Raw genomic sequence first — 12,939 nt, 5'->3', positions numbered from 1 at the left:
TCATGGAAAGAGAGAATAAAAAAGAGAAACGAAAGAAAAATTGGACTAAAAGAGAATAAAGAAAAATTGAATCCTTTTGGGCCTTGCCTTGTGCCTATTGTTTCCTTGGACCAGAAACATTCTTAAGAATATATTCACGGGTTAAAAATAAATAAATAAATAAAAGATATATTTATGGATCATTTATTTTAATCTTATGCTTAACCTGAAAAAAACAGATAAACAAACTTGAAAAGATATTTTAATATGTATTACTTATCCTTTTAATTATAAAAATAATATATATAATGAGGAAAAATTTTAGTGTAAAAATTCTTATGCTTGATCTGGACTTTTCAATATATATTACCTTTAGATATAAGTTAAATAAAAATTTTTGATAATTCTATCCCATATATAATATATGATTACTTGACACAAGGTGTTAAATTTAGATACTTACATAATTTAATAATTTTTCATAGAATTTAAGATTAAAAAATATAACCGTTAAATCATTTTATATTATCTGAATTCTTATGTATATTAAATTTTATAAAATTTAAACAGTCGTAGATATGTTATTTAAAATTAGTTTTTTAATTTTTAATGAAATTTTATATAATTGATTTATTTGGCAAGAGTCTTCAAATCGATAGCTGGATAAGTTAATTAATTAAATGGTGCAAAATGGCTAAATTTGAGACACGGATCCCGTCTCTATGTAGATATATAAAATAACGACGACACATAATTCAAATACACATGGAAGGAACAAAATGTTCGCAGGTCCAAAACCAAAGAACATTTCAGATAGCTTCAGTGATGCATAATGAAGATGAGAAAGTGACGAAATTTTATTTGATTTATTTGTTGTTATTATCTTCATTTGTATGGTAGTTGCCTCAATTGACTTCCAGAAGAGCATTGTTATACGTCGTTGTTAGTTTGTTGGGTCTCATTATAATGAGCGAATGGTCAAAAACTATGGGACAAATATCATTAATTAATTATCGTCTTCGCTTTATTAAACTTTTTTCAAGCCTTTAAACAATTTAATTAGAAATAAAATGATCGAATTTTTCTTCTTCTAAATTTTATACCATTTTAACAGTGTCTAAGGTATATTGCAAATATTTTCACTTGAAAAAATAAATAAATTACAGAGTGTACTTTTTTTTAATGTTTTATACGATGCTTCAAAGAGTTTAGAGGATGTAAAAAATAAATAAAATTAGTGCAGAATATTCTACAGTAGTTTTACAAGGAGATTCACTTGAGTTTTGACCACTTCTAAGTTTATTTTTCATTATTAACCAATAAATAATTTATTAGTTTTAAAATGTTACATTATATATTCAATGTTTAAAGAAATGTCAATAACACATTTTTAATATATTTTATGTGATTGATGTATTTTTTTAAATAATTAATTTATACGACATGTGCTCTAACTTAAATAAATAAATAAGTTATAAATATTATGTTAACGAATATATTAAAAAATATGTTACTAATATTTCCTTTACCATTATTGAATGACCGGTAGTCTTGACTCTTGGAGTCATGGTATCTAAATTCCTTTGACCTTAGCTTATTCAAAAAAGATTATTTTTTTTATTAAAAGAAAAACATATAATTTAGATTAAATGAACACTGTGCAAAATCTAGGTTACAAAAAAGACGAATTAGTTAGTAACGGTAAAAAATATTTTTTTATTTTACTAATATATAAGACAAGACATTTTTATATCGATGTATATTTTAAAATTTTTATATTCAATCTGACTTTTTATAGTTTATTACTTTACTAGCTGTTCAATGTAAGTTTAATAAAATGTTTAAATTGATTGTAAGAGTTTTTAAACTTATATTGGTGTAAATTTTTTTTTCTCTTTATATATAAATTAAATTAAAAGATTTAATAAAAAATATTATGAAGATTAATTGAAGGTAGAGTTTTAATAAGATATTTTATAATAAAGATGTCATCACTATTATTATCATTATTTCTGCCACGTTTCACTGCCATAATTATTTTTATAATTATTTGATTTATAATTATATGGTGAATATAGTTGTACATAAATTTCATTATAGAAGGAATATTGAATTGGCACTAAATATGGTACAAATTAGGACTTAATTAGTTTGAGCTTAGAGTAAAAGTGAACAATTTTAATTTTTTTTTTAATAGACAAAACATATATTATTAGAAAGAGTTAAGAAAAACCCAAAGCTCATATACACAAAAAAAACTAATATTTACATAGAAAAATAAAAAGATAAAAATATATTCATGTCAAGCTAAAGTAAATGTAATTTTGTGGGTTCATATACTAATTAACTAACAAAATAGTTTATTATTAATAAGTGATAACCACTTTTAAGTCACCAGAATAATAAAATCTAGAATTTTCTTCTCATTCAAAATACCAATAAAAAACATCACTCTATTTCTATGTAATCACAAAGACCACAATGTACTTACCCAAGCAATTAATAAACACATCTCTTCTCTTTTACTATAACCAACACTAACCCAAGTCAACACGCAGTAACATACTAAATTTGATATGAAACTGAGCATGTTAAAAATAAATGACTTGGAAGTTTCTTCAAACCATGACAAAAATAACAAGTTATATCATTAATTTGAACACCACGATCAATCAGTAGACTTTTACAAGGAACTACAATATTTAATAACAATTTTCAAGAAAATACTAAACACTTAAGAGACACATTCCCTTTTCATAGCTTTTGCAAGGCATTAGTCATACACTAATTTACACTATTATAACTACAAAAAAGTTCAAATAGTCATAAATATACAAATTTTACTAAATAACAACTTGAAGACTCTGTCTTTCATACCCATTTATTTTCTTGTAATACCTTAATAGAAATTTCATCAACAAACTCTAACAAAAAATTAAAAATTAAAATCTCATATTAAAAGAGTCATCTGCATGTGTCAACTGATATCTTAAATCCACCTTATATTATCATAAAAATTATTCTTCAATACATAAGATTCAATTTTAATCTTTTCTTATACGATATATGAAGGAATCAAAGCTATACATAATGACACTTTAAACTACTTTGATCCATAATTCGTATTTGGTACATCTAGTTCTCTTAATATACTTCTTCTGTTGATAAAAAAAATAATCATATATATACTTTTTACTTTATATTACTATCATCAATAATAATAATAATAATAATATATTATTATTATTATTATTATTATTATTAATTAACTTTATAAATTTCCATTCAAACTTAAGGGGATTTCACTTATAATTATTTTAAATACTAGAGGTGTTAAAATATAATTTAAATTTAAATTAAGATTATAATTTCACAGTTTAACTTTTTTAGTGATTTAAAAATAAAATAATTACGGGAGGTTCTGGAGAAAGAGAGAAGAAAAAATTTTTTAAGAATAAAAAAAGTGACGAGAAAAGATGGTTCTTCAATTTAAAAATATAAATTTATGGAGAATTTATAAAAACTTCTCTCTAAAGTTTAAACTCTTAAATAAGTGTTTCTATATATCAAATATTTTTTTTTCTATTTCCTTTAAAATTAATTCTCAAATAATGCCTTAAAAGTTTTTCTGTACTGACTTGCTGAAAGTTTGCAAAACCAATAGAAATGTGTTGAATATTAGTTAAAGAGATATATCTTGTTACTATCATTGACTTAAACGAGGGCAGTGAACGTTTGTTAAATAGAAATTCAAACAAACGATATATTAATTTATATATGTATATCAAATTCAAAATTAGGGAGACTATATATTATAAAAAATTAAAATGATAGTATACATGTTAATTCCGATAAGTTTCATATCATTTATTTATCTTATTCTTTATATCCTTAATTTGTTTCCTACGTTAGGTCTCCCTGAGCATATTTATAAATTAAAATGCTCATCCAATATTGGAATGATATTCCTTACTAATGAGATTATGTGAGCCCATGACTTGTATGGTATGTTACATATTCTATCTATGAACTTAATTGGTTACATTATAAGAATTTACAATTTTTTTTTTGCGTGACACAATGGCTGCGATGCATGCATCCATGATTTTATTACACTTCATGTACGGAATAATAAATCCATATATTAAGCATACATGATTGCGAGATATATAATATTTTACGTTGTTTAATCTCTGGTCAGGGATTTATAATATTATAATAATTCCATTTGTAAATAATTTAGCAATTTTGGAGAAGGCATATATATATAAAACGACAGACATGCTCATTCTCAATTGATAATAATGAAGTTAGATCCGAATTCGTAGGCTCACGCACTCTTATGTTACTTGACGTATTAGAATTATAAATTAATTTTTTTTGAGGGATAGAATTAAAAATTGTTAAACTATAGAAAGAGGACACAATAGGACTGTTGAGAGTTGACCTAAGTATACAGAGTAACGTGTTCAAGTTGCAGTGAACCTTTCTCCTCAGATCTTCACTTTGTTTCCTACTAAAAAATTGCTATCACACGGTGTGTAGGCTTGTTTTGACTAGACCAGATGGTAATCTCGTGTTGGGTTTGTTCGAGTTATTAAATGGTTTATTACATTAAAGTGTAATTTTTAAAATTGTTTTAGTTTTGTTATTTTTGATTAAAATTCCAGTTTTATCTTGATGATTTGTGATAATATCAAATATTATTTTATATTAAGATAAAAAAATTATAATTACGTCTAAATTTTATCTTTAATTATGTCAAGATCGATAAAGGGGAAGAAAAAAGTGATTGAATTGGTAAAATTTGAAGATGGTGATCTATTGGGTTTGAATTGGTTTTTGAAAGTGTATTTGTCTAATCCACTAAATAAAACAAATTTTTGCTTTGAATAATGTATTTTTGGCAATGGTCATTAATGGGTAGCTCGATTTCTCCGAAGGATTATAAAGTTGGCTGTTACAAATGCAGAAACTCTACCATTGTCAAGAACCTCGTGATTTGTGGAAAGTGAAAGCAATTTGGCCACAGCTTTTGTTGATCTAAATCACGTTGCATGCATGCATGGAGGGCAACGCGTGAGGAATGAAAAGTGTCCTCTTACCAACTCAAAAGCTTGTTCTGTTAGCAGAGGAAAGGAAACAAGTTATTAATGTTGCCAAAACATACACCATTTTACAGTTTGAAATTTTGCAAAATTATTTTGCTGAAATGTACATAAAGATGGCCGTAGTAGTCATACATTTTATATTTTATGTTATGATCTAGGTAAAATTAACCACGCAATGTTTTCTGATTTATGTATAAGAGTTGTTTTGAATGCATGCACATTTTTCCTTAATTATAAAGATTTTACCTGCATCATGATCTGTATATTTTTTAATTAGTTAAGCATATAATTAGCATAGATAAAGCTTAGTATTTTGAACTTTTGAGAACATTATTCTAACACATTGCAATACACTTAAATAAATCACAACAAAAATGTCATTTATTAATAATTCAAACATAATTTAAAGAAACATTTGACATGGATTGCGATGTTTATGGGTTTGCAAAGAATAATTAGGCATGGTCTGATCTATATAAAAATTAAAAACATTATGAAAATATATGCTTAAATTAATAAACTTAATATACTAAGCAGTCCGATGTATCAATCGTAGTGATGCCAAACAATAAACAATCATATCTCTTGAGACCTGTTTCCTGTCTAGAGCTCATTCGAAGAAGCACAACAAAACAGAAATTATATCATATATAAAACAGAGTTTCAGAAAATAATTTTAATTTAATAACTATTAACTAAAATTAATTACATAGAATAAATTTAAATTATTAAATTAATAAAACAAATATGTACTGAAGAGGAACACAGCCCGTGATTCCCGACTCTACTGGGAAAAGAATTCATATTATGTGTTTTATTTTTTGACAGAGCCACCTGATCTGGACCATTCGATTTTTTCGTTTTGGGAACTTTGGGTGTGCGTGGCCAGCACAGCAGTACTGTTACACAGATGCTCCAATTAAAACACCATCTCTTATAACCTTATATACATATATGATATAAGTTGCTATTAAATTAAATTTTTTTTAATTACCTTATTTCATAATAATATTTTATGAAAAAAATAAAAATTAATTAATTTATATATTAAAATAATTCATGCTAAACTAATTGTTTTAGTATCGATAAAATAAAAATTAAAAAGTAAAAAGATAAAGTGAAGATACAATATTATAGGGACAGTAAATGTTTTAAGAGAATTAAAAGGAAAGCATGTAATAGAAAAATGCAATATTGTTCTTATGAGTTTAATTTTAGTGTACTATTTATATAATAAATTTATATATCAATAAATTATAATATACTGTAGGTGTAATTTTATATTAATTATTGAAAAATCAAAATTTTTTTTATTAATATAGTAAATAATTTAATTACAATGTAAAAGTATTTATACTGTTAGTATATTTAAATTTTAAATTCTTATAATTAATGTTGGATGGGAAAAATTGGGTTTCAACCAAAATAATTTAAAATTAACAATTTTATCCAATTAGATAATTAATTAAGGAAGAAAATAAGAACATAAGATAATTTATGTATTTATTTCTATGTAAACATTTAATTATTAATACAATATAGTAAAATAAAATTTATTAAAAAATTGAATAGAGTTTATAAAATTGTGATTCATTTATTTTAATACTTGTATCTTGTAAAAAAATTACATAGTAATATATGTGTTAGTTAGGCGTTAAACTTAAATACTTACACTTTTTAATAATCTTTTATAAAAATGTAAGATTAACCAATTTATTTATTTAACTATCTTATATTGTCTATCTTTATGATGATGTATATCAATTTTCACATAATTTAGATATTTGTAGATATGTTATTTAATAAAATACTTATTATTTTTTAATAAAATTTTAAAAATTTAATTTATTTGATAAGAATATTTAAACTAATATTAGATTAATTAATTTTATATTTTATAAAAAAGTTATTAAAAAATATAAGCGTATAAGTTTGACATCTAATGATAACCACGGATGTTAATTTTCTCTATATATAATATTCTATTAGGGAAACAAATAGCTATATTATCTAATTTAAGTTAAATTACTAACAATATACCTTTTTGACTATTTTTTAATACAATCTTTATTTTAGATAAATAGTTTTATTAGTCTCAGTGATAAAATAGTTTCTTATCTATTTTTATTAGTAACAATAAGCTTCGGTAAGTATGTTGAAGAGTATTGTTAGTATTTTTTAAATTTAACTTAAATTACTTTAGAATTTGGGTGGCAAGACTCATTTGTTTGTTTTTGAAAAATATGAATATATTCTGAAACACAGAATCTTAGAGATTTTTAATTGAAAAAATATTTTCATTTCTAAAAATTATTAAAATGGAACAACATTTTCATTTTATCTTTTAATTTTAGAGATTTATATAGAAATGAAAAAATTAATGTTTTCTTCTTCCACCTTGTAGTTTTGATTTTGTTATTATCTTTTTCTTTATTATTTTAGTTTATAACTTTTAAAATTAATTTAAAAATAAAAAATGTTAAAAAAATTGTTTTGTTTTTGTCACATGTAATGTGTATCTTCTTCCTCTGCTCTGCTGTACTCTTTCAATGTCTCGAATAGCAATAGCAAGCGCTTATTCAATTCCTTGTGCTTTGTCCTGATGGACCCTCTCCTGTGTTTGATCGGCATTGGTCCTTCCTCATTGGATGACTGCAACTCACTGGGCTCACTCTATCAACGTTTCTTTCGCGTTTTGTGGCAGCTTCAGGGTGTGAAACTAGCCATGGATACTTTGGTGATCCCATTTGGGTCTAAAGTCTTTTGTAGTAGAGCTTTGTGCCTCCTTGTCCATAAATGGCAATGAGGGTCGCGTACTTAGAGTCACCAACAATACTTTCCTTCTATTTTGACATGGTTCTAAGATTAAGAAGATAAAATGATCAATATATGTAAATAAGTAAAACAACATTTTGCATTATTTTTCATACAGATCTTTAAAATAAAATATAATATGAAAATGAACTATCATTATTTTTAATTTTATATATATATATATATATATATATATATATAAAGAAAAAAAAAGAGAATCAGAGAAACCAAGTTACGAACCGATCAAGCTCTTATGAAACCCAATAATCAAGCCCATGTTTCTAATTTCCTAAAATATATTTTTACCCGTCATAGATATGGTCCACTGGTATATTGATAAAGTATCACTAGTTTGTTTTTATTACAATTACTTTATTAGTTGTCTAAAAAAATATTTTTCCATATATTCAAGTGGGAACAGATAAAGATTGTATTCGCATTGAATAATAAAGTATATTCCTTGCATTGATGTCCATGCATATTTAAATATATACATCAACATGCTTACGATATTAAACCAAATTATCGTTTACTCGTCTCTCATAGGCATTGATAGGAGCGAGAGATACAGAGAGAGGAAAGGAGTGAGAGAGCACGCCAGAGAAGGAGTTCTAATTTCTCTTTGAAGATTGATGTAGGGTTGGTACTTCTAAGATCAAGTTTTTTTTTTTACTTTCTCTCTCTGAGGTCTAAGCATGGAGGAGGATGAACAATTAATAGGAGAAGAAGCTAAGAAAAAGAGCTCCGCAAAATTCTTCACTCCCCAATTACTCCTTTTCAATTATAGTGGTTTTGGTTTCAGTATTTGATCTTTATCCCCACGGAGAACTCTTTTGTCTTTCTTTTTCCTTATTTTTTTTTTGTCTTGCTCCTAAGCTTCAAGGAAATTAAGAGTATAGCATAAAGTTGGAGAAGGAAGATATATAGGATGGAAGAAAGTGGTGGCTCCCAATGTTCCAAAACACGCCCTTCTAAACTTGATGAAGATGAGTGTGAAAGTGAAGCAAATGAGGATCAAAGTAAGCAAAATAACAATGGAGGAAGCTCAAGCAATAGCACCGTGGACGAGAGCGAGAGAAAGATTAGGCCTTATATTAGATCCAAGTTGCCGAGGCTTCGGTGGACACCTGATCTTCATCTTCGCTTTGTTCATGCTGTTCAAAGACTTGGAGGACAAGAGAGTGAGTTCCATATTTAGTTTGATCTAGCCTTGTATTTTGGGTTTTAATTTGCCATTTTTTTTTATTAATTCTTGTTGCTCAAGGAAAATTCAATTTTGGTGCTCTTATATTCAATGTTTTTAATATTGATTTTTGGGTCTAGGAGCAACACCAAAGTTGGTTCTTCAATTGATGAATATCAAAGGTTTAAGTATTGCCCATGTCAAGAGTCATTTACAGGTAATTCTTAGATTAATTCTCACCTATAGGTTGCCCTTTTTTTTCAATTTTTATTTTGCTCTCTACAAATGATTTATTTAAAGTTCTTTACCTATATATGGGCTTCGTTGGTTTATTTCTTTCTTTTTTTTCCTTTCTTTCTTTTTGGTAGATGTTTAGGAGCAAAAAGATAGAAGATCCAAATCAAGGTAGGATAAGATTTTCTTTATAAACTTTTCAATATCAATTAGTACTGATTAGGGTTGTTGATTGCAAACCCCTAATGAATACAGCTTCATTATGTATAACAGTATTGGCCGGTCATAGTAATCTTGTAGAAATTGGAGACAGAAATATTTATAATCTTAGCCAACTTTCCATGCTTCAAGGATACAATCCGAGTCAAAATCCCTCCTACAGCTACTCATATAATTATCCAAGGTTTGTTTCCAATTATTTCTCAAACAATTATTTTGAGGTATATTGTTTTCATTTTTCAAGAAGTCAAGAAAAATGACAAAGAAAATCTTTACAAAACAAGCTAAACTAAATGGATTAATTTCATCCACTAAAAGCTCTTTGTTCTGGTGCAGTTATGGATTCGGGGATGCTTCTTTCGGTGTCTACGAAAAAACAATGCACAAAGCTTTCGATTGGTCTAATAATAATGGAATTTTTCGACTGGGTTCTTCAATTTTTGGGGAACAATCATCACCAAGCAAAATCCGTGAACAAAAAGATGAGTTTCTCTCATTTAGTGCTCTTGAACCACTGTGCATACGCACGAGATTAAACCACGTTGATCACACCCCATCAATCAATATGCATCTAAGAGCACAAAACCACATGCAAATAAACCCAACAGCAAATAATCCACAAGAATTGAAGACACTGAAAAGAAAGGCTTCAGATGCTGCACTAGATTTGGATCTATCACTAAAGCTAAACTCAAAGATTTACGATGAAGGAAACTTGGAGGACCATGAAGTTGATAGTAATCTATCACTCTCATTGTACTCTCATCAATCCTCGTCTTCTAATCTTAGCAACAGGTTGAAGGAAGCACAAGATCACTGTAAGGAACAAGGCAAAATGGCTAGTACTCTAGATCTGACTATATGAATGAGACAAATTCTCAGTGAGATCTTGAGGTACTTGTCAGAAACTATGCATTTTATAACCAAATTCATACATTTATCTGACATAGTTATATTTGCTTCTTGTCTCATTCTATATTTATGAACTGTCAAATACCTGGACTAGCTAGATGATGAAGTGGTCTTAATTTATTCTAGTATTGCCTTTACTGCAAAAAAAGTGTCACCAGAGAAAATTTGTACACAAATTAGGGTTAAAACTTGAAAACCGAAAAACAAAAAAGTCTGGTTTTTGTGCACCCCAAGCCGGATCAACGATTGGACATATGTTTTTAACTATAGTTTTGTGAGGGTGTAAAACTTGTCTTCTAGTTTCTTGACGAAAGAATTAGATCCTATATTATCAGGCAAAATTCATTCGAAGTCTTATCCTCAAATTTTCATTACTCTATGTTATTTTAACTACAAAAGATACTATATATTATATAAAAAGGTTAAGTGTTAAGAACTCTTTCTATTGGTACAAAAATTGCCTAAAAAAAATTAATTTACTAATATAATTTTGTAAAAATTTATGCTGAAAATATAATGTATTAATAATATATAATTTTTTATACTAATAAAATTATCACTTAGTACGATGGATTCAGTATATAACTATTGTTTGTACTACTATATTTGAATTTTTATTAAGATTAAATATGTTTCTGTCTTCTTTATTTTTGCGAGTTTTTATTTTAATTTTTATATTTCTATATATATTTTTTTCCTTTTACTGACTTGATTAGCAGAAATGTTGTGACATATGAAATAAGAAATAGTAACACTTAAAAAAAATATAAAATTAAAATAAATTGTTTTGAAGAGATTAAAACAAAAAAACTCATTACATAAATAAATAAAATATATTTATACTTTTTATTAAATAAAACTAATATCGATAGAGATAAATTCAATGCTTAACTATAGTATACAACAGTGTTTTTGTTGGCCATTCAAATTTGACCATATAAGATATGTAGTACTAAACTAAACATTTATATTCATTCCTTTAATTTGATTTGTATGTATAAAACAAAGTACGAAATATTGGTAAGAATAGTTCAATATTACCTGTTTTATTAAACTTTAATATAGAATCCAACCCACCCCTTCCCCTAAAAGCCTACTATAAAGGAAACAAAACAAGAGGATAGTCGTTATTAGAAGTGTTTTCCTTTCCTCTTTTCCTTAAATTTATTTTGGTGGCTTCTATTTAACTTGAAAATGGGTGAAAGTAGGATTGAATATAACATGTTTAAAAAATTTCAGTTTAATATTTTTGGTATTGGATGTTTTGGTGAAATAAGTATTGTTTCATAAAATATTAAACCATTAACATTTCCTTGATGTGTCGAGTTGAGCGTAACATTCAGAAGAAAGAAAAAACTGAGGTTTAAATTTTGAATTTAATTTTAATATATTATAATTAAAAAATTGCGCTTGCATCAAACAATCCATTGCTATATTAGTTAATGAATTTGAAATGTTACGTAATTATTAATAAAGTTAAATCTATTAAATTATATGGTAATAATCATTGCATATAAGTGTTAACCCCTTTTATAGCCACAATACTGTAAAATTAAACTTTTTTATTTTCTGAAGCACAATGAAATAAATGAAAGTATATATAAGTAAAGGCAAGCTACACTACTTAATGAAGGTTAGTCTGAATTACAAATAATTTAATATCGTTTAAGTAAAGTATTAAATTTAAGTTTTTGTTATACAAAATTTTTTTAGTAATAAACTTATCCATTACATCCAATTTTACTTGTACTTTATAAAATATAATTTTAATTTGGAGGACTCAGCTCCTATATAAATTTCAACCACTTTCTAGTGTAAATTAGCAATTTCTTTTTTGTTTCAATAATAAAAACTTACTACTGGTAATTCTAAATGATCAAAAGTTTTAGGGAAAAATTAATTATTAAATTTTAATATTTTAAAAAAATTACAAATTTATTAAATTTTAAATATATAATATTTATTATTTTTATTTATTTATTTATAATATTCATTTAAAGTAAATATAATTTTGGGGGAAGAAATAGAAATAGAAATTTATTTTAAAGGCTTAAGATTATCATGTAAAATTTAATATACATATCTTACAGTGAAATATTAATTAGTATTTTAGATTATGGGTGGAGTTTGAAAGAGGTTATGAATAAATAATAAATTTTATATTTAATTTAATTTAATTATCAAAATAAAATTATTATTTTATTTTAATATTTTATGGTCAAATTTATGATATAAATTCTCATATAAAAATTAATTATTATATTTAATTAAATTATATTTTCAAATAATTCCTATACGTACATATATTCATGTATGCATATAATATTAATTGAAATTACAAAAAAATTTAGTAATAAAATTAAGCATTTAATTTCTAATATTTTAAAGTATTTCCATTTAAAGTGAATAACATACATTAAAGGAAGAATAATGATATTATTTTGCAAAAGACGGCAGAGTGCACTAAAGGAAATTATCATTATTGGA

The 12,939-nt window shown here is 25.6% G+C and overlaps 1 protein-coding gene across 1 annotated transcript; it reads left to right on the top strand.

Moving 5' to 3' along the window:
- The first annotated feature begins 8,418 nt into the window (after positions 1-8,418).
- Positions 8,419-10,502, top strand: LOC113851575. Its single transcript, XM_027482092.1, has 5 exons — positions 8,419-9,085; positions 9,242-9,304; positions 9,456-9,492; positions 9,595-9,724; positions 9,877-10,502. Exons 1-5 carry the CDS (start codon positions 8,885-8,887, stop codon positions 10,403-10,405), a joined length of 960 nt encoding a protein of 319 aa, XP_027337893.1. The 5' UTR covers positions 8,419-8,884; the 3' UTR covers positions 10,406-10,502.
- Positions 10,503-12,939: the final 2,437 nt, after the last annotated feature.

This window comes from Abrus precatorius, unplaced genomic scaffold (assembly GCF_003935025.1).
Source record: "Abrus precatorius isolate BTA unplaced genomic scaffold, Abrus_2018 Scaffold9, whole genome shotgun sequence".
In the NCBI taxonomy this organism is placed as follows: Eukaryota; Viridiplantae; Streptophyta; class Magnoliopsida; order Fabales; family Fabaceae; genus Abrus; species Abrus precatorius.
Note: the sequence above shows the minus strand (reverse complement) of the source record. Positions and strands in the feature narration are given on the sequence as shown.